General features: G+C 33.0%; 5 protein-coding genes and 3 pseudogenes across 8 annotated transcripts, besides 4 other annotated features; 3 read left to right on the forward strand and 5 right to left on the reverse strand.

Moving 5' to 3' along the window:
* The first annotated feature begins 1,032 nt into the window (after positions 1-1,032).
* Positions 1,033-2,022: a mobile genetic element.
* Positions 2,023-2,285: 263 nt separating this feature from the next.
* Positions 2,286-3,183: a mobile genetic element.
* Positions 3,184-3,243: a mobile genetic element.
* A 7,430-nt stretch (positions 3,244-10,673) lies between these two features.
* On the forward strand, positions 10,674-11,228 carry TVAGG3_0738570 (protein of unknown function, DUF4106 family; the record flags this gene model as incomplete). Its single annotated transcript, XM_051244789.1, has 1 exon — positions 10,674-11,228. One exon carries the CDS (start codon positions 10,674-10,676, stop codon positions 11,226-11,228), a length of 555 nt encoding a protein of 184 aa, XP_051091376.1.
* A 354-nt stretch (positions 11,229-11,582) lies between these two features.
* Positions 11,583-22,354: part of a mobile genetic element that runs on past the window's edge.
* Positions 15,116-16,110, forward strand: TVAGG3_0738590 (annotated as a pseudogene). The gene has a single exon. A coding segment is annotated over exon 1 (995 nt).
* On the reverse strand, positions 16,581-16,989 carry TVAGG3_0738600 (annotated as a pseudogene). The gene has a single exon. A coding segment is annotated over exon 1 (409 nt).
* Positions 17,074-17,834, forward strand: TVAGG3_0738610 (annotated as a pseudogene). Its single transcript has one exon. A coding segment is annotated over exon 1 (761 nt).
* TVAGG3_0738620 (uncharacterized protein) lies at positions 18,345-18,779 on the reverse strand (the record flags this gene model as incomplete). Its single annotated transcript, XM_051244790.1, has 1 exon — positions 18,345-18,779. The coding sequence occupies one exon, from the start codon at positions 18,777-18,779 to the stop codon at positions 18,345-18,347; it is 435 nt and encodes a 144-aa protein (XP_051091377.1).
* TVAGG3_0738630 (KilA, N-terminal/APSES-type HTH, DNA-binding family) lies at positions 19,352-19,769 on the reverse strand (the record flags this gene model as incomplete). Its single annotated transcript, XM_051244791.1, has 1 exon — positions 19,352-19,769. A coding segment is annotated over one exon (418 nt), but the record flags the coding sequence as incomplete, so codon positions are not given.
* TVAGG3_0738640 (organellar and viral DNA polymerase type B) lies at positions 19,858-20,475 on the reverse strand (the record flags this gene model as incomplete). Its single annotated transcript, XM_051244792.1, has 1 exon — positions 19,858-20,475. One exon carries the CDS (start codon positions 20,473-20,475, stop codon positions 19,858-19,860), a length of 618 nt encoding a protein of 205 aa, XP_051091379.1.
* Positions 20,888-21,802, reverse strand: TVAGG3_0738650 (organellar and viral DNA polymerase type B; the record flags this gene model as incomplete). The annotated part of the gene is made up of 1 exon (XM_051244793.1): positions 20,888-21,802. The coding sequence occupies one exon, from the start codon at positions 21,800-21,802 to the stop codon at positions 20,888-20,890; it is 915 nt and encodes a 304-aa protein (XP_051091380.1).

Raw genomic sequence — 22,354 nt, forward strand, 5'->3', positions numbered from 1 at the left:
TGTGGTATGTAGACAGAGGTTCTTTGTTGACAATGAGAGATGGATTGTTGAATATATATATGAAATTGATGTTTTCTTCATTTGATTTCTTAAGACTTTCATCATAACAATAAATTGTGACTTTGTGAATTCCTTCATTCAAGTATGATGGAATATCGATGTTTTTATTGAATTCATGAGATGATGTATCATCTATGCTTATTGTTTTTAGAAGTCGTTCTAAACCATTGTCATCAATAATGTAATTTATTGTAACTGTTCCACTTCCATCAAGATCAGTGACATTTCCTTTGATTTCAATTTGATTATTTATTCCTTTTCGAATTTGTTGATTGTTTTCTGTTGTTATAGAAATTGATGGTGTATTGTAATTGAAATCAAATTGATAATGCAAATAATCTGATTGTTTTTGATTAGAATCAACAGCCCAAATATAAATTATATGTGTTCCTTCTGAGAATGATGATGGAATTTTAACTGTGAAATCAAAATCATAATTTGTATTTATTTCATTGACTACTATTGATTGTGATGTCTTCTTAGTTGCTGTTTCACTGTCAAATTGGCAGTAAATATCAATTAGTTCATTGCCATCACGATCTGAAACAGATAAAGTAACAAAGATGTTGTAATCTGTATTCTTTGTGTATGATGACTTAGGAGCTGTTGTGATACTGATAATTGGTGGATTATAAATGTATTCGAATGAAAGATTATATGTTTTGCTATTAAAACCATCTTTTAATAAATAAATATGAATTGTGTGATTGTTCTCTGGTAAATCATTTGGAAAAGTGATTGGTTTAGTGAAAGTTTCATCATTTGAATCGACTTGAACTTTGTATTGATTTTGAGTGTTATTATCTTCGTTGAAGTAATATTTAATGAGAGCTGTTGATTCTCCATTTGGATAACTTGCAATTCCTGATAATGTCAATGTCTGACCACTGTTCTTTATAATTTTTGTTGGATTTAAACCTAAATTAGATAGAGTAAGTTTATTTGAATATCCAACTGCAAATTCTAAAGAATTCTCGTAAACGAAAAAGGGGATTTGACGGAGTCAAATCCCCGCTCACAAAAAGTGGACTTTACATGTCAAATTTTATATGCATGTAATGTCCACTTTTATGAGTTTTAGGAAGGAATTGGAAGCCATGAGTTACTGACATTGCATCAGTATCTCATAGCCTCCAATTCCTTCAAAAATGGGAGAAACTTTGTCCGAATAGTTTAACATTCGGACAAAGTTTCTCCCATTTTAAGAAGGAATTGGAGGGTAAGAGATATACCATATGAATGTATATCTCTTACCCTCCAATTCCTTCTAGAAAGTGTCCAAACTTTGGGTTAATAGTTTGCAAACTATTAACCCAAAGTTTGGACACTTTCAAGTGGAGATGGAAGGCTTTGGGGTATATATTAATACAATATACCTCAAAGCCTTCCATCTCCACTACAAATGGGAGAAACTTTGTCCGAATAGTTTAACATTCGGACAAAGTTTCTCCCATCTTTCAATGTAATTGCTACCTGTGAGGTACTGACTTGAAGTCAGTGCTTCACAGGTAGCAATATCCAAAAATTTAAAAACATTTTATCAGTTCGTTAAAGAACTAGAGCCTCCTAGGTACTGAACCAGAATCAGTGCCTAGGGGACTCTAGTGATCTATATAAATCTGAGAAACTTTGAGGAAATTGTTCGACATTTCCTCAAAGTTTCTCAGCAATTTAGCGAGGAATGTTCGTTATCGTGTAGATATTTATAATATATACATGATAACAAACATTACCCGCTAAAAGATGTAAAATCTTATAAGAAATAATTGCAAAAGAATAACAAATTGCAACAAATTTTATATGAAACTGAACCTTATGAGGTAGTGATTCAAGATCACCGCCTCATAAGATTCAGTTTCAATCTCAAGTATCTCAAAAGTAAGGCTCTATTTTTTGCCATGTAAAGTGTCACTTTACTGTCAAACCGTTTTTATCGTTTTCGTTTACAACAGAATCAATATTAGTTAATTGATTATCACTCTTAGCTTGTGCAGTTAATATGTGATCACCATAATCTAAATCGGAAATATAAATCGATACATCTGAATCAAATGTTCTAGCAATTGGATTAGTATTTTTTGTTCTTTTTAATTCTGAATCAATATAAAATTTTATCTCCACAGAATTACCTGGAGGATTATATACAGTATAATAAACAACCCAAACATTGTTTTTATCTGGAATCGTTTTCTTAGTTGGTTCTGTAAGTTCAATTCTAAATTCATGAGTGCGGGACAAATTTGCCAGGTGTCACTTTTTCAATAACCTTAAATTACGCTTTTCTAATTTTTTTTAAAAAATAACCTTAAATTATATTTGAAGAAATTATGTCTATGATATATGTTTTATGCTAGAATCTTGGAGTTTTCATGCACTACACAAGAGCTCCAAGGTTCCAAGAGTGAATGCTCAATAGCAATTATAGAGATGTACCTTTTCAAAATGACTTTTACTGATTAAATTTAATCAATAGAAGACATTTTGAAAAGGTACCTCTACAATTAGATATACAAGAGATTCAAAGCTTCATTTCAGATAGATTTGAAACTTTGAAACTCTTGGTAGATTTTGAGTGAATGCTGACAATCATCTTTGAGAAGGTTTTCTTTAAGAAAACCTTCTCAAAGAGGTTTCTCAGGAGCCCTGAGGCTCCCTTTCGTAATGATTGGGAGCCTTGGGGCTCCTGAGACGAAGAATGGCTTCGCCGAATCTTTGATCAGCAGAGGCCAAATGAAAAGGCCTCTGCTGATGGATTCTCAGGAGCCCTGAGGCTCCCTTTCGTAATGATTGGGAGCCTTGGGGCTCCTGAGACGAAGAATGGCTTCGCCGAATCTTTGATCAGCAGAGGCCAAATGAAAAGGCCTCTGCTGATGGATTCTCAGGAGCCCTGAGGCTCCCTTTCGTAATGATTGGGAGCCTTGGGGCTCCTGAGACGAAGAATGGCTTCGCCGAATCTTTGATCAGCAGAGGCCAAATGAAAAGGCCTCTGCTGATGGATTCTCAGGAGCCCTGAGGCTCCCTTTCGTAATGATTGGGAGCCTTGGGGCTCCTGCAGCAGAGTATCGCTCCGCTCCATTAAATTTTTTAAAAAAAAGTGCCGTGTGGCAAATTTGTCCTGTTCCCCATCTTTATTATTTTTTTTATTCCTTTGAAAAGTGACACTGGATAGTTTGTCCCTTTCTCTAAATTCATCACCTGCAAGTAAATTTTTCTTATCATTTTCATATTTGTAATTATATTTTAATTTGATTTTTTTTCATTTCTTTCAGAAAAATTATCTTTTGAATTTTCAAAATATTCATCCATATTACGAGTATTATTGTGAAATATCGATTTAGATTCACTTAATAATGTAATATTAGACATTTTCGTTTACGTAATTCGTTCATTTTTCTTGAGTTCGGAAATTTTGTTGTCAAAAAGATAAAACATATCATTGATATGTAGTGACATACATTTGTATTGTAAAGTTTATGTAGATTTAACAAGATTAATATGATTTCGTCAAAATTATTAAGTAAAAATTTTAAAATTTTAGTTTCTGGCGTTTGATATTCGTTCAATATCGTTAATTTATTAGTATTGTTCGTCAGAAATTATTGTCATACTGATGAAATTTGATTTCATTCCTTCAAATTAATGAAGGTCTCCATCAAAGTTTCCGTAAAAAAACTTCATTCTGTCAAATTAAGTCTTCCAATAACAAATTATTATATATATAAGAAAGTTTGATGAATTATTATTTCTTAGGAACTCAACAATTCCTCTGTATACATTTCATTTAGTACTGTCCAAGGGTAATACTTGCTTGATTCCTCAATAAAGCAATATATTTCACTCCATGATGCATCGTTGGATATCCCCATATCTTCCAAATAGACAAGTTATATAGTTGTTATTTTATATTTTATTGTACTTATACTATTGATATTCACGCACTTGAATCAAAGCATACATAAATTGTACTTATTGATCAAAAAAATATTTAATTTTATTTAAAATGATTTAGTATTTATTAAAAATCAAATTATTGGAGTAGTCATAGCATCTAATTCATATTTTTCTTTCTCCTTGTTTGCCTTTAAATCTGGGAACAGAACTATTCCATAAATAATGAAGAGAATATCGAAGATTACGAAAACAATAAGCCAAATTTTGCTTCGACTATAAATATAAATTATTTGTGTTATTTCAGAACAAATTGAATATAATATTTGAGAGAAGAAAATTAAATTATCTGAAAATTGACAAATCAATGATAATCCTACACTGTTAAGACCTAAGAATAGACTTATAGTGTTACCACTTGCTACTCCATAGCTAAACATGTTTCGTTTGCCCGTGAAAGCTAAAATTGAACAAATTATCAGGAAAATCAAGGAAAAGGCGGATGAAATTATCCAATGTATTCTTAATCCAAAGAAATAAATTGAAAAAGCAATAGAAATGAGAATAATACTAATAATTATTTGAAGAATATTATTAACTTGGATTATTTTGTAAGAAGATATGTGTTCTGGGGTTGCATTTGATATGACTATGTCAACAATGATTATTAATGGAGCTAAAATTAAGAGAATTGAATGAAAAATGTATTTTTTCTCTTTAGAAGCGTTTGATCTTGCTGTTATTTCAGGAGTTATGTTCGGAATAAACCAAATAAGTATACTTTGGATCAAAGAAATGGATGCAAAAACGTATAAAAAAATTTTTCTGTGAGATGTGTATAATGTATGGTTTCCGATATATGTTCCAAATATAATACCAACAAAATGAAGGATTCCGTATGAATCTCTTGTATTTTCTGGCGAAATATGCGAAATGTACAAAGGATTCATCAATAAATGGATATTTGCGGCTATCAATTGAAAGGCAATGACAACAAAAGCAGCAAAAACGTTATCCTTAGATATTGAAGCTTTTGATACAAGAGCGATTGAATTTGAAATACCTGCAGCAATTAAAATAAATTTTGTTCCGAATTTCCTGTAAGTAAATATAGAGGAAACAAGTGTGATGATGGTTATTGGTAAAACTATAGCAGCTAAAATATATTGACTCAGTGAGAGGCCTGAAAGAAAAATTAGGAACACTCTTCCAATTTGCAATCGCACTTAATGCTGATCCAACGAATACAACTCCTACATAATATAATTGCTTATTCAATAAGATTCCCATAATTGTCAAATTTGACAACGATACATTTTTCTGACATTGGATCCATATTGAAAAATTGAGAAAAATCTTAAAACCGCTTTAAATAGAATGTATTGTTTCATTAATGAAAAAATTTTGATAAAAAAATCTAAAAAAATCTAATAAATTCGCTAAAAAATTGTTTAAATAATTGGAGTATTCAGATTGTCTGACTTTGATTTTTCTTCTTCCTGTATGTTCTTTAGTTCTGGGAACAATGTAAAGCCATATACAATTGTAAATATGCCAAAAACAATAAAAATGATGAGCCAAATCTTACTGAAGAGAAATATATGGATAGTGTCAATCAAAGACTCGCAAACAATGTTAAGAATTTGAGAAAAGAAAATAAGATTATCTGAAAATTGACAAATAAGAGAGAGGCCAACGCTGCTTAAACCCAAGTTCATACTTATATTAAAAAGATCTCCCATTATAAATCTAAATATGTTAGATTTGTTCATGAAATTTAATATTGTAACAATTATTAAGAAAACTAATACAAAAATAGAGGAAACTATCCAATGCTTCCTTAATCCAAAGAAATAAATCGTAAATATGATTGTTATAATTGTTATCAACGTTAATACATAAAAAACAATGTTAACTATGTTAACCTGATCAACAACTGAATGATCATGTACTATTGGAGCACAGTACCTAGGTACTGCATTTAATCCAGACAAAAATGGAAGTAACGTTAATGCAGCTGTATGGAACCAAAGTTTAACGTTTCTTGGAGCTTGTAATTCTTCGGAAGTTTCGGGAGTCATGTTAGGAATGAAGATAGTAAGAATGGATTGTATGATTGAGATGGCTGCATAAACGTATGAGAAAATTTTCCAATGTGGAGATATTGCAATACGAAAACCACTTATGGATCCAATTACTAAACCAATAAAATGGAATATTCCATATGAATTTCTTGTATTTGACATTGAAATATGAGAAATATATAATGGATTCATCAAATTACACATAATATATCCAACACCAATGAATGTTCCAGTAATATAAACGAGATATGAAGTGTTGGCTGCATTGAATGTCGCAATAATTAAACCAATTGCGATTAAAATACCGTTTATTATTGAATTGATTCTAGTTCCAAGTTTTTTGTACATCCAAATGGACAATACAATTGCTATTATTTCAACGAGGAATACTATTGGAAAATAGTAGTAAGTACTGTAATTTACTTCAATGATTTTGCTAGCAAGTATACTTTTCCATTGTCGCTGCAGTATGAGTGACTACGGTGCCAAGAAATGCAACTCCGGCATACATAAGTTGCTTGTTGAGGATGATACCCATAATAATGGCAAATGACAATTTGTCTGACAGCGGATTTTTTATGAAAAAATTGAGGCAAATCTGAATGTCAGATATGTTTTGATGTATTTAGGTAGAATCTAAATTCTTGCAAAACAAACCGTAAAATTTACAATGGGCTCATTGAATATTTTATAAGAATCGAAAATTGAGGGAATCAATAAAATTTTAAAACGAACATTGACTAACCATAAGAGGAAACACATAATATGGAAAATATTTGATTAGAAGGGTAATTTTTCCACTTCAAATCATGTGAGTTCTTTCGATTTGATAAAATATTAATAAAAAAAATATTTAAATAAATATGATTTTATAGTATAATTAATAATTTTAACATAGATAAGTGAAAACAAACTATGTTAATAAGCTGATTTGGGATCTAAATATTAATAAAATTAAATATCATGTTGATGGATTTGATGAGGCATTGATTAAAAAAAAAAAAAAAAAAAAAAAAAAAAAAAAAAAAAAAAAGGTAGTGGGGCTTCCAGGCACTTCGTGCCTTCTAGCCCTAAGAATTTTTCCCAAGACCCAAGAGGAGGACCGAACCCCAGCCGACCAGCCGTTGACTTTTTTGTCATGATTTCATCGTAAATGTTTTGTCAAGACTTCTTCGTAAATGTTTTGTCAAGACTTCTTCGTAAATGTTTTGTCAAGACTTCTTCGTAAATGTTTTGTCAAGACTTCTTCGTAAATGTTTTGTCAAGACTTCTTCGTAAATGTTTTGTCAAGACTTCTTCGTAAATGTTTTGTCAAGACTTCTTCATCGTAAATGTTTTGTCAAACTTCTTCGTAATGAGCGTAAATGACCAAAAATAATGTTTATGTTAGCATGTTAGATCTAACACGTTTTCTAACATGTTTTCTAACATCGTAGAAAACTCATGATTTCATCGTAAATGTTTTGTCAAGACTTCTTCGTAAATGTTTTGTCGAAACTTCTTCGTAAATGTTTTTGTCAAGGTTTCATCGTACATGTTTTGTCAAAACTTCTTCGTAAATGTTTTTGTCAAACTTCTTCGTAATGAGCGTAAAGGACCCAAAAATATAATTTATGTTAGAATGTTAGATCTAACATGTTTTCTAACATGTTTTCTAACATGGTCTAAAACTCTTGAATTTTCATGAATTTTCATGATTTCATCGTAAATGTTTCGACAAAACATAGACAAGAAAGTTTTGACAAAACATAGACAAGAAAGTTCATGAGAAATTAGACAAGAAAGTCTTGACAAAACATAGACAAGAAAGTCTTGACAAAACATAGACAAGAAAGTCTTGACAAAACATTTACGATGAAGTTTGACAAAGTCTCAACAAAGTCTTTACGATGAAGTTTGACAAAACATAGACAAGAAAGTTTTGACAAAACATGTACGATGAAACCTTGACAAAAATATACGAAGAAGTCTTGACAAAACATATACGATGAAATCATGAAAATTCAAGAGTTTTAGACCATGTTAGAAAACATGTTAGAAAAGGTGTTAGATCTAACATTCTAACATAAAATATATTTTTGGGTCCTTTACACTCATTACGATGAAGTCTTGACAAAACATTTACGAAGAAGTCTTGACAAAACATTTACGATGAAATCATGACAAGATAGAATATGAGAGAGGTCCTATAAACTGGAGAAAGTGTCATATAAACATCTGTCAAAAACCGCTTTTTAACTTCACTTAAAATGCCACGTAAGCTACGTAAGAATATACGTAAGAGGAAGAGAGCATTGAAACATCCCAATAGTAAAACTGACACCACAACAACAGTTGCAAACAACAAATGCTGAATGACCCCACTATGTTGCAAACAAATGTCAAGCAATCCTATGCTTTTTTAAACCGAGTTGTTGGTGCACAGAGTGGAGGTTTAAGAGCGGCACTTTTAGCGAAAATGGCAGGCTATGGTGGAGCTGCAGACGGAACAGCCTATACCCTCAAGTCAAATGAATTTGAGTTCACTCAAATCAAATAACAGATGTCAAAAAGTCAAACATAGACATACAGAAACAAATAAGTGAAAACGAAAAGAAACTAGAATATGACAGACACCAAAGAAACTCAATGAGTTAAACGTAGAGAAAAAGAAGAAAGAAGAACAACTGAAAGAACTAAGTACAGAGGAATATGCGAAAAAAGTGTCAGAAAAAGCAGCAGAAGTAGCAAAAATGGAACAAGATGTCATAAATTTGAAAAACCATACTACTCAATATAAAATACTGAAAGATGAAGAGATAAAAACAAAAAAGCCCTGAAGACATATATGGATAGCGATGAGTATAAAAAAAGAAGTTGAAGCAAATGTAAAGGCAGAAAAACTTTTACAGTTGCAAACCAAACCGTACAGTATGAAAACTTAGCACAAGAAAGTAAAAAATAACGACGGCTTGCAAAAGGCAATGAAAAGCGCAGAATATATAAAAGCTAACATAATGACTGGTTAGATGCCCAAGCCAACGCTAAAGCAGCCCAACTCATAGGCGGTCAATAAGGACAAAAAATACAAGCGGATGAAGATAGTTCAAATGAAGCTTTAACAAATGCTGACTTTAAGAACGCCTTCGAAGCTCTTCATAGTAAGGTGAAACAAGTGAACGACTTCTCATCTGGAAAGAAACTGAAGTCTGAAGGTTTCGACAACGAGTTTAAGAGAAGTAGCACAAAATATGACGAAAATAACAGATGCAGCAACGAGACAGGCAGTTCAAAGTGCCTATGACCCGTTAGAGCAACTGTTGTGAAAAGTCAAGAAAAAGAGTTACAACAGACCAAAAACAGACCTAGTAAATGCTTTCTTAAAAACGAAAAGTCAGGTAGGACATTACGCTGCAGATGGAACATATGTGCCAGCTGGTGGAACTTATATACCACCAAACCCTCCAAGAGAAGCACCTGCACCAGGACTACCTAGAACATTTACATCGTCACATGGACACAGACACAGGCATGCACAACAACCAGCACAACAACCACCTCCACAACCAGCCAACAACCAACAGTTCAAAACCCTGCACAACAACCACCTCCACAACCAGCACAGCAACCACAAACAGAGCAAGGACATAAAAGAAGTAGAGAAACAAGGAAACCAAGAATTCTTAAAAATGCTTAAAGAAAGAGTGTGGTTTCCCAGATACTGTTTGACTTTAGTGACAGATATAAAGAAGCTATTAGAAAGTTCAAGGATGGAAATACTGACCCGAACCTATTTAGCTTTATGGCTCAGCACCAAAACGGATATAATCTCAAACCTGGAAAATACAAGCTCGCTAAGGGATATGATTTAATAGCATATCATCCAAATGACATGGATGAAATTTACTCCGAGATATTTGATGTCAGAGCTAAATGACAATTCAACTTTCGTCATGAAACGCGTAAAAAAAAGAGACGGAACGAAAGAACAAAAGCTTATGAATGCGGATGACGTAGATAGGGAAATTGTTGAAAACGGTCTCGGAATATATGAAATGCCAGCAGATGAGGTACAAGAAACTCCACAGGAAGAAATAGTTCAGATACAACCAGACATGGAAGAAATAGTTCAGCAACAACAGCTAGAAGAGCCTGAAGGAAACGAACAAGTCCTTCCTTTGGAAACTAACTTCACAGAACTAGATGAAGATTTGGAACAGCCGAAAAATCTTGACCCTCAACAAGAGCATGAGGTGAAATATGGAATCTTTCCAAGAGTCTAAAAAAAATTCGGCTGACATAGTAGAAGAATATCGAAAAAATGTTTGCCGACATACAAAAGACTCCAACATCAGATGAAAATATCCAGCATAGAATGGAAGAACTGAAAAAAAAATGTACACAAATACAACAACCCTTTTTACTTACGAGCATTTAACGTTCAATCTTCGGATGAACTCGGTGAAAATAAAAGGTTAAATTTCAAAAAAACATATAGAAATGAAACATTGTTTAAAGTTCATTCAGAACCTAACCAAGATGGAAACAAACCTACTTTTTGTTTCTGCAGACGATGGAACTACAATGAGATGGGGTCATAAAGCTAATCCAGATAGGTGGTTCATAAACTTACAACCACAATTCCAAGAAGTTGTAGACGCAATGGAAGTCAATGGTGAACGAGATATAGCTGGTATTTTAAGCGCGGCTTTAATGCCATTGAAAGATATGAAACATGCAGATATTTTGGACCAGTATGAAATGAACATGGCTGATGGAAATATAACACCTGACGTTCTAGAACATTTATCTCAAAGAACTACACAGAACCATAGAGATGGTATATTTGGTGAAGAGTTTAGAAAGAAAGTTAGGGAGGGAGAAGGAAGAGAACCTATTGTACATGACCTTGCAAACGAAAGTTTACAAAATGTCATAAAAACTTACTTTGCAGACAATGAACCGAGAAGGGATGAATATTTAAGAAAACTCAAATGGACAGTACCAAATGAAATGTTAGTATTGAAAAACATGTTCCTTGACAAAATAAAACCAACTACAGAAATAAATGACGCAAGACTGAAAGATTGGGTAAAAGCTTTCCCATTCACAAAAGATATAGTTGGTAACATGGAAAGAAAACCAGAATGGCTACAAAAACATATATTTGGAAACGAGCATATTCCATATGGACAGGCACTGTTTGGAAGAGCTTGAACCGGAAACTCAGGAAAGAGTCATGCAAACAATACGCGAAGACTCAAATACAGACTATGACAAACTCTTTCTAGGATATAGGTTACCTGAGATGGGCGACCAGAGCCAAAAGGCAAAAAGGACATGGGAAATTTGCAAACATACTAGATGAACATAATGCAAAGATGCAACAACTTCAAGCAGAGGGCAATGAAGGAAAAAGAAGAGTTAAAAACTCAGTCAGGAAGAAAGTAAAGCTTGGTCGGAGTGGGTTCTATTATGACATATAAATCCAACTATTCTATATTTTTACTCATATGAAATGTACGCCGCTCAGAATATAACGCAACAGTTTTGGATGCTATGAATGGAAATGTTTCCGAATGGTATAACGAATGCGACAATGCCATTAGAAGGTCAGAAATAGTTCCTGGAACTTACGAATATACAACTGCTGTTTCTTATGGAAATGTAGGTGAGTTTGGAGAAGGTTCTTCAACAACAGTAGATATTGCATGCGACAGGTTTCATATTATTTCTATTGACAACTCATTCTTATACGTGGAACAAGACATTGAAATAAAACCTTCTGCCAAGTTGTCTGACAAGAAAGGTTGCAATGGAATTTTCTATGTCGGATACCAATATGCTCCAGAAGTTTTCATGGGATATAAGATATATTCTAACTCTGACTTAGTTCAAACAGTAACATGGGCAAACTATGAATGGTTCGCTTTGAGAAACTCAGTACAACCACAAGCTAGAGAACAAACAGACCAGTATGCAACTATTGAGAAAATAAGAAGACTTGACCCTAACGTTCCAGGAGTTTATGTTGACCTTTCTGGACAAACTGCAGCAGCAGTAACCAAAGTAAAATTGAAACTTAGAGTTCCTTTGTCATCTTTCCTCATCTTCAGGTTTTTAAGATACTTGCCAAACTGGGCAGGAAAAATTTCTATCGAACTTACTCCAAGCAAAAATAACTTAGTCATTGCACCAACACAAGACCCATTCACTCTTACAGAAGTAGTGGGAACAAATAAATGTCATTCGCCGACTTTTGCAAAAACAAAGTTGACTTAGACTTTGGTTTCTCAAACTTCAACACTGAAGTAAACTATTATTTCAATGCTGCTGGAGATGCTTGGGACCAGTTAAGTTCACATGCGAAAAATTTGAATGCAAGAGAATAGAAAGCAGACTTGCAGTCTATATGTTGGACCCAGATATTTCAAATGCTTTAGCTGCCAAATATATTGCAGTTCCACTTATGTTCCCTATACACCAAATATCTGTCAAAGACTTTGCAGGTGAAGTTGGAAACCAAAGTGCTGACCCAGGTGCAAGAACAGATATTGCCTTAACAACTGCAATGAAACATGCAGATACTATGTTTGTACTGTTCAGACGAACTATAAATGACTATTCTTGCTTCTACAACCCCGGTATTAAATATCATATAAACATAGATGGCAAATACTATCCAAGAGAAGAATATTCTACAGTTGAGGATATGAGGTCATACAACTTGACATTAGATGCTATGAACTTTAACAACAACTTCACAACAACCATTAACCCTGAAATGCAAAGTTCTATTATGCCATATGTGAAAGTATGGACTCATACAGGAGCTCAAAAAACTCAATATACAAATGGAGACCGTTCAAACTTTTTGCTTGGCATTCCATTTGCTGACTCAGAAGACTTTATGGGTGGTATTTCAACTGTTGGTACAGTTCAAATACAAATATACTGGTGACAGAGACGGTCCAGATGAATTGAAAGCAAAGAAGTTTACAAAACCAATAGCACTTTTTCACGGAAGATGCTCTTTTTGAAGATTCGTTCGATGAAACCTGCTGGGGCTCCTCAGATTGGTATAACGACAGCTTCCATCGAGCAGATTTTGGCAGCAGGTCAGTAAGTTGTTCTTGAACTGACTTCTCTCCGTCAATATTGACAGTACGCCAGTTTTTGATATAATATTGTATTATAAACTTACCTTTAGAAATATCGGTCAGTTTTGTTGTTATATTTTTGTCTGCTTCAAGAACTTTCACCATTTCAGTTATACCAACTTTCTTTGCTTTATGAAAATATTTTGGTTCAGCAAAGACTGCTATTCTATAACATTTTCCATTGTTTGTATAAAGAACTATTCTGTCAATGTATTTGTATTGTTTGTGTGTGTAAACTTTGTTTTGCTTCAATTCGAAGAGATACTCAAATACGTCCATCTTTTTTATTCTAAGTAAAATGTCATTTCCGAAAAATAGAAGCGTAAGTGTTTCAAAAGGTTTAATGGCGGGCAGATGTGAAGTTAAATTCACCAACTCAAACAAACAGTCAAAGTGTTGTTGTCAATGTCAAAGAAAGAGATGTTGAAGTGGGGAAACCATACGAAGACGAAGATGGTATAACAATAGTTCCTGTAAAAGAACAACATACCCTGAAGTTAGCAGAGACTTAAGTTCTGTTGCAGATATTCGAAACGACTACCAACAACTTAAAGACAAACTTAAAACTCAGGAGAAAGATTTGTCAAGCTTTGGGTCTAATGTTTAAACTTGGTCGAACACAACCCTGTAAAAGTGAACTCATATGTCATTGCACCTCATTGAAGTCTTGAAAGAACTATTGAAACTTTTGACAGAGGCAGACGATATAAACATCAAAGAAATAGAACCCGACATTGCTTGCTGTGGTGTTTCATATAATGTCATTGACAAGATATACGTTATGAAAGGAGGTGAAACGTTGAACTTAAAGTATAGTTTCCCAGACGTCATAAAAATATTTGACGACCACAACATTTCATTAAAATTTATTTGCTAAGTAAATGGCAGAAGATATAATGGTTTATACTATTACGACTAAAAACCCTGAGTCATATAATTCTATAACAACAAACTTACAAAGTCCTAAGGACGATATTGTAAACTGACCTTAAAACGATGACGACTAAAGCCTGTTTTGCTCTTTTGACACCAGAAGACTTTATTGTTGTGAATGGTAAAAAATACTCCTTTGAAGATACTTACTCAGATATACACCAACAGGTTTTGTTGACTTATTTAATACTTTAAGGACGAGTGTAACATGTGCTGCAACTAGAGCAGGTTTCATTATGTTTGGATGTCCGACTGAGTTTACTATAAACAATATGAGCTATAATACAAAACTTATATCTGGTTTTTACTACCAACAGTTTCCTATAACAGGAAAAGGTGTCATACAAGGAATGTCTGTTCCATTGACTTTAAGTACACCTATTTTATATATTGTTTCAAATTAGGTTCAAAGTGTTATTCGAATGTCGACAGAACTATTATGACCAAAAGATACTTATGCGTATAAACAATACTTTTCTCTGCTGGTTTGCCTATTGTTCATTCGAATGCAGAATTTTCAACCTTAGTGAACTCAAACACTTTGGCAAGTATAACGTTGACATTAGTTGACGCAAACTTTGTTCCTGTAAAACTTTTATGTCCTATGTATTTGTCAATGACGGCAGAAAGTTTCGAATTGGAAGATGCAACTGGTGAAAGTATTGTATTACAAGAACAACTTCAACAACAAATAGCTCAAGAACAACAAATGCAACAAATGGAACAACAAAGTCAAGAATAAAAAATAATATTTTTTTTATTTTTATAAAAATGTACAGAATAGATGTTTCAGATTTTTATGACTTCCAAGCATTCAGAAATATGTGTCCATTTCGAGACTATAACAAAGCAGTCGAGAATTTGAAACGTTTAGTCATTTATGTCGACTCTGCCCCAGAATGTTATGTTATGAAAGAATGGGATGTTGTCTTTAACAAACCTAAAGCAACAATAGTTTCAGAACAAGAATGTAGACAGAAACTTAAGAAAATAAAAGTCGTACAAGTTGGCATGAAGATGTTAGATGCTTGGGATATCTTATTGTCAAAGTTAGAAGATTTTTCAGTTCGAGGTATAAAGTTCTATACACCTTCTCCAAACTTCTATTCTATCTTCACTGGATATAAATACGAACAAGTAGAATGGAAAGAAAATATTATAGAAGCTTGGTTAGACCATGTCAAAGAAATTATATGCAATGGAAACGAAAGAGTCTATGAGTATATCTTATGTTGGTTTGCAAACATCTTACAACATCCAAGTGCTAAGAATGAAACTGCTCTCTTATAATTGGAAAACAAGGAACTGGTAAGAACACATTCTTTACAGATATTTTGTGCAAACTGTTAGAGGGCTATTCGAACCCTAATATGACAAACTTAGAAAACATCTGCGGTAAATTTAACTCTTCAATTGAGAATATGAAACTTATAGTATGTAACGAACTTCAAAGTATAGATACAACAAAAGTTTTGAACTCAGATGCTTTGAAGAGTCTTATAACAGACAAAGTTGGAGTTGTTGAAAGAAAATATAAAGACCAAAGAGTTTGTGAAAATGTTGCAAACTTCATTATGGTTTCAAACAATACTGTTCCGATGAAGTTAGAAAGTTCTGACAGAAGATATGTAGTTGTCAGAACGTCAGATTCTCATATGCAAGATACAGAATATTTTGACGACTTAGCAGAAACTTTGACACCTAACTTTTACAACCACTTGTTCTCATATTTCATGACATTAGATATTTCTAAGTTCAATCCAAGACAAATTCCACATACCGAAGAAAGACAAACATTGTTAGAAGCAAACAAGAGTGTATATGAACTGTTCATAGAAGAGACTAACTTTGAGTGTTTAGATGAAAGGTCATTGTACGATGAATATAAACAATATTGTCAAGAATATGGTTATATGACAGCGTCTAAACGAACATTCTTGGCAAATGTCAAAAGTCTTTTAGACGTACAGAATGGTGTATATACAAAGAAAAATTTTTATGAGTAAATTTAAAAAAAATATTTTTTTATCCGATAGAAAAGATGACGAAATATATTTCAGTAAACAAGTACATGTCAGGACTTAAAGAAGAACTAGACCCATTCACATATTTGAATGTTTACTTCTACCATTTTGAAAAGTCTACATTTGACAAAGTTTGGAACATCGAACCAGTTAAGTTTGCTATTGTGACTAAAAATGGTGCGAAATTTGAAGACTTAGACATAGAGGTTTGTTTAACAGTCAAAGAAAATTTTGACAGAAGGTTCTCAAACCTTAAAGAAGGCAAAGCATACAAACTTGTTATACCTTATGAACCAAGAAGACAGACGACTATGAATATTATGAGTCTAAGATAGTTGAAGTTCAAGGTAAATTGGGTAAAAAGATTTTAGAGTCTAAGCCAGTGTTTGCTCCTAAAGAGGAAGAGAACATTGACATTGACCCAGAAATGTTCTAAAAATAAAATTTTATTTTTACATGTCAAATTTCTTTTTCTCTGGAACTGGTTCAGGTTCTTTTTTCTCTTCTTCTACTTTCTTTTCTTTCTTTCTCTCTTCTTCTTCTTCTTCTCGGTGGAGTTATGTCAAATTTGGCGCAACCATATTTATGTAAAAGTTCTTTGTCCTTTAATAGCTCTTCTATTCTGTTTTCTATTTCATCTTCAAGAACAGCGCATGTGCCTTCTTTGCATTCTAAGAACTTTTGTTGGACTTCATCTTTCCAATCGGCGTCATCTCTGTCAACAAGTCTGTCATTGACAAATTTTAAGACTGCTCTTTGTAATGTTTTATGGTTCTTGTCATATTCCCAGAAACAGAACTTTAGAACAAATTCACCTTTCTTGTTTACACTATGTAAGATTTTATGGTCGACAGATGTTTTAGAGTCAAAAAGCTTGTCTCGAATATAGATAGCGAAATCGCTAGACATTTTCAAAAAGATAAAAATTTTAATTTTTCTAAAAATATGTTAGAAAAAAAGTTTGCTGACATTGACAAGAAATTTGAGAATGTTTTAAATAAGAACAAGAGGAAGTTAGAAAATGCTCAGATAAAGCCTATACATGACAAGTTCTTATTTGCTCAGAATGGTATAACAGGTCTAATCGCACCACCTGGGTCGGGCAAGACTTTCACTTATCTTAAAATGGCTGCACAACAACAAGAACTAGATGAGAAGAACCCATTCTATGAGTTAGTAGTCATTTGTAGTACTTCTGGTCAATTCGACCAAACCGTAAATTCGTTCAAAGATATTATAAAAAAGTCTAAGTTAGTATGTATAAAGGATACTGAGTTGTTAGATTGGATAAAGAAGTACCAAAGAAGAGTTTTGAAGTACAATGCTATAAATGAGTATGTCAATTCGAAGTTTAAAGACCCAAATGAGGAAATGCAGAGAATATTAGAGAAGAAACACTTCAGAAACAAACAGAAAGAGATAGAATACATTTCGAAGAAATTGCAATCTTACGATTGGAAAACGTACCCTCATAGATGTCTTCTTATCTTAGATGATTTCGCCTCTCATCCTTTGTTAAAGAACAGAGAACAAGATATGTGTCGAATTCTTAAGAAGCTACAGACACTTCAACATCTCTGTTGTCATTTGTGTACAGACAGCAAAGAGTTTAAGTAAGGATGTAAAGAGAATACTTACTGACATTGTACTTTTCCCTGGATTGTCCGAAGACGATTTCATGGAACTTATGAAAGAGTCCATGGCAGGTAAGTTTGACAGACATGAACTATGGGAGAAGTACAAAGTCATACAAGACCCTCATACTTCTTTCAGAATTCATATCTACGCAAACAAAGTTCAAATTGTAAAAAGTCAAGCTTGAAAAATAAATGGTTCATCTACCCTACTTGTTTGAAGTTGTCAAAATACTCTGTTATTTTCCTGTCGGAAGGAAGGACTTTTCCTGTCGGAAGGAAGAACTTTTCCTGTCGGAAGGAAAAACTTTTTCTGTCGTTCGACCAAAAAGTTCTCAATTTTCGAAAATTTGAATGGTTTACGGACGAACAACAAGAAAAATTTTTCCAGTTGGAAGGAAATTTTTTTCCAGTTGTCAGGAAAATTTTTTCCAGTTGTCGGGAAATTTTTTTCCAGTTGTCGGGAAATTTTTTTCCTATCGGAAGGAAGGACTCGGAATGCCAGAAGGATTTGACAAGACAATTTACCATCTAGAGCTACCTGAGCCATCTGAAGTCAAGCTTGAAAAATAAATGGTTCATTTACTCTGCTTGTTTGAAGTTGTCAAAATACTCTGTTATTTTTTCTTTCAGTAGCGGCAAATCTTCTTTGAAGGTAAGTATTGTACAACCTTTAATATCATAGTGTGTTTGAGGTAAAGTATCTTGAACTATTTGTTTCACATCTTCATTTGGTGTCATTGAAATCGGTAAGTTTTCGCGATAGAACCAATTTCTGTCAGATTTGTAAATCTTAGCAAGGTCGTAAAAGCTTTTGTTGTTTCTTCTGACTAAATGCAACATAACCATATCTTTATCTTCTTCATTTTCCATCTCTTCAGTATAAATCATATACTTATAGTTCTTTTCCTTTCCTTTTGGTACCGAACGTGGTATTCTTTTCTGTATGTTTTTGTCTTTTGCTTCAAGCTTGTTCTCTAGCTCTTCACGTTCGTGTCTATGAATTTCATCTAACATCATGAAAATATAACAAGCATAGCGAGGTGAAGCCCACATTGCAACAGCATTTACAAGAAGTCTATGTACATAATATCCTTTCAAATCATTTGGCAAATTTTTACGATTTTCGTATGGAATCTCGTTCCTCGGTTTTTCGAGGAACGCAAACATATGAGGAAATTCTTCTAAAAGTTCTTTTGTCTGTTGGTTTTCAAACCAATGGTATGCTTGCTTTGTAGAACGAAGAGCATTCAAAATACTTTGCATTTGGTACATGTCGTCTTTGACCGAACGAATGAGACGTAACTGTTTGTTATATTGTATGTACTCATATTCTTCATTTATGTCTTCATGAACGATAGCAGTTGTTGTGTTCTCTGTTGTTGACATATCTGTCTTTACATACAAAATAAAAAAATAAAAAAAAATAAAACTAACTTTATTTTTTCTGACTTTCACAAAAGACCAAAAATAAATGGTTCATTTACTCTTCCTCTTTGAAGTTGTCAAAATACTCTGTTATTTTTTCCTTCAGTAGCGGCAAATCTTCTTTGAATGTAAGTATTGTACAACCTTTTCATATCATAGTGTGTTTTTGTCTTTGGATTCAAGCTTGTTCTCTAGCTCTTCACGTTCTTGTCTATGAATTTCGTCAAGAAGTTTACAAACATACCAAGCATAACGAGGTGAAGCCCACATTGCAACAGCATTTACAAGAAGTCTATGTACATACCAACCTCTCAAACCATTTTGGCAATTTTTCACGATTTTCAGATAAAAAAGTATGTCTCGCTGTGCTTCGCTCAAAAGTTCTTTTGTCTGTTGGTTTTCAAACCAGTCTTGTGCTTGCTTTGTAGAACGAAGAGCATTCAAAATACTTTGCATTTGGTACATGTCATCTTTGACCGAACGAATGAGACGTAACTGTTTGTTAAACTGAACCCACTCATATTCTTCATTTATAGCTTCATGGACTATAACTGTTGTTGTGTTCTCTGTTGTTGACATATCTGTCTTTACATACAAAATAAAAAAATAAATAAAAATAAAATTAGCGTTATTTTCTATCTTGTATAAAAGACCAAAAATAAACGCTTTACATGTATTTTTCAGCAACTTCGTCAAATAATTTTATAGCTTTACCTATCTCATCTACTTCAAACGTTTCTTTACCTTTCGTGGGAGCACCATACATTTTCTCAAACTTTTCGAGTAGTTCTGTTTCAGCAGCTCTCATATCGTTAACAAACACAACCTTAACTCTATTGACTGTACTGTCATATCTTTGAGTTATATTATATGTTCTTCCTATCTTATATCTCTTTGTATTGAAGTCCTTCGGTTTCTGAACGATGTAAAGTAAGCCTTCACTGCAACGTTCCGTATCGAATGAACCATATGTTATGAAGTTATATCCAACAACTGGGTCTAACCATAACAAAACTATTGGTATAAGACTTTTGTCTATAAGATATGCTGTAGTTCCATAGAATCTTACCGATATCATAAGCTCAGGATTTCTTGTCAAAATTTTCTGAGTAGAAGCATTTTTAACCCAGTCGTGGGATGTTTTCTTTCCTTCAGATAGTGTTAAAATGTCTGACAAAGAATATTTCTTGTATTTCTTTGAGTATCTTACGTTTAAATCACCAATTCTAACCACCTTGGTCTCATTGTCTATCTTTTTAACTGTTTCAAACTCAATGTTTAACATTTCTGTTCTTACATACAAAATAAAAAAAAATAAAAAAAACTAGCTTTTATTTTCTATCTTGTATCTTAAGGAAATTCATGAAATTTGGTCATTTTTTCATGATTTTCATAGAGTTTTGGCGACTACGTTTTCTTACGTACTCGCAATTTTTCACTGTTTTCGTACGGAATCTCTTCTCTCGGTTTTCCTCGGGAAGCAATCTTATGCCATTTTACTCAGATTTTTGTGCTGAATTCAGCAAAAATATATTTTATGTTAGAATGTTAGATCTAACATGTTTTCTAACACGTTTTCTAACATGGTCTAAAACACACAAAACTCATGAAATTTCATACGGAATTCAGCAAAAATATATTTTAGGTGAAGAGGTGAGATTTCACCTCTTTTTTCACCTCTTTTTTCACCTGTTATTTTATAAGCGTTTTACATGAATTGTATGATGTATATTTGAAATCCTAAACAATTTCGTAGCTTCTATTTCTTCTGTCAGTATGTCAAAAGTTTTAACGATACCGAAAGTTTCTTTATACTTCTTCTTGACGTCAGATAGAAGGAAATCGTCAGCAGTTGGATAGTTTTTGTTCAGAAATTCTAACATGTTCATTTTATCTTCTGCTGGTTTTTCTGCTTCTTTCTTTAAATCTGCATAGTCGTTTCGCATACGTTCTATCTCTTTGACGGAGTAGTTATATTTCCTCATTGCTGCTTTACATTTAGAACATTGCGGATTCATTTTTGCGTTATATTCTGAAACCTTACCTGCTAAAACAACCAAGGCGTCAATGGTTTTCTTCATCTCAAAAGCTGCTGGTTTTATCTGTTCATTCCATATCTTACCTCTTCTATCTTTATCTCTTATCTGCCATACACATTTTGCAACTAACGAAACAAAGTTGTCGTAGGTCTTAAATTCTTCGGATTTATATATGTCAGAGATGTTCTTATATACCATATCGCAATCTTTGTCCATGACTTTGTGGTTGCAATGAAATCCAAGAAACTCATAGTTTACCTTTCGTATGAACTTCTTAATTTCAACTGAGTCAGTTGCTTTGACTTCAATTTCTTCAAATTCTGGAATAGTGAGTTTTTGTTGTTGTATTTCAGGAAGTTTAGGTAGATGGTCAATAATATCCTGCATTTCATAAAGATACTGTTCATTTGTTTCATCTTTCGCACTACAGTCTAAATTATTTGTTAAAAGTTCTTGCTTTATCTTCTGGATTTTTGTTTCAAAAGTATATGAAGAAGGAATGAAGCTTTTCATCTCTACTAACATTGAAGTTGGGTTCATAACTAACGAGTTTGGTGCTGTTGTTGCTAACATGTTCTTACAATAAAAATAAAAAAATATTTTATAAAAAACTAAAATATATTTTTTATCTTAAGGAAATTCATGAAAATCCAACGGGTGAGAAAACAGGTGAGAAAACGGGTGACATCTCACCTCTTCACCTAAATATATTTTTGTCTGATTTACGCTCATTACGAAGAAGTTTCGACAAAACATTTACGAAGAAGTCTTGACAAATTCAAGAGGGTGAAAAAACAGGTGAAAAAAGAGTGAAATCTCACCTCTTCACCTAAACATTATTTTTGGTGTAAATTTCATGATTTTCATGAGTTTTCTACGATGTTAGAAAAGAGGTTAGAAAACATGTTAGATCTAACATTCTAACATAAATTATATTTTTGGTGTAAAATTCATGAAAATTCAACGGGTGAATTTTATATAAAAAGCAACCCGCCGTTTTCCGCGGGTTGGTATATTCTTCACAAAATGCTTGTTTTGAGGTCGAGCCACTTTTGGCTCCACCTCTTTTTTTCAACCAAAACTCATTTTTCAATACTTTTTCAGCACTTCTCCGTAGTTATATAT

This window comes from Trichomonas vaginalis, chromosome III (genome assembly GCF_026262505.1).
Source record: "Trichomonas vaginalis G3 chromosome III, whole genome shotgun sequence".
Classification (NCBI taxonomy): domain Eukaryota; phylum Parabasalia; order Trichomonadida; family Trichomonadidae; genus Trichomonas; species Trichomonas vaginalis.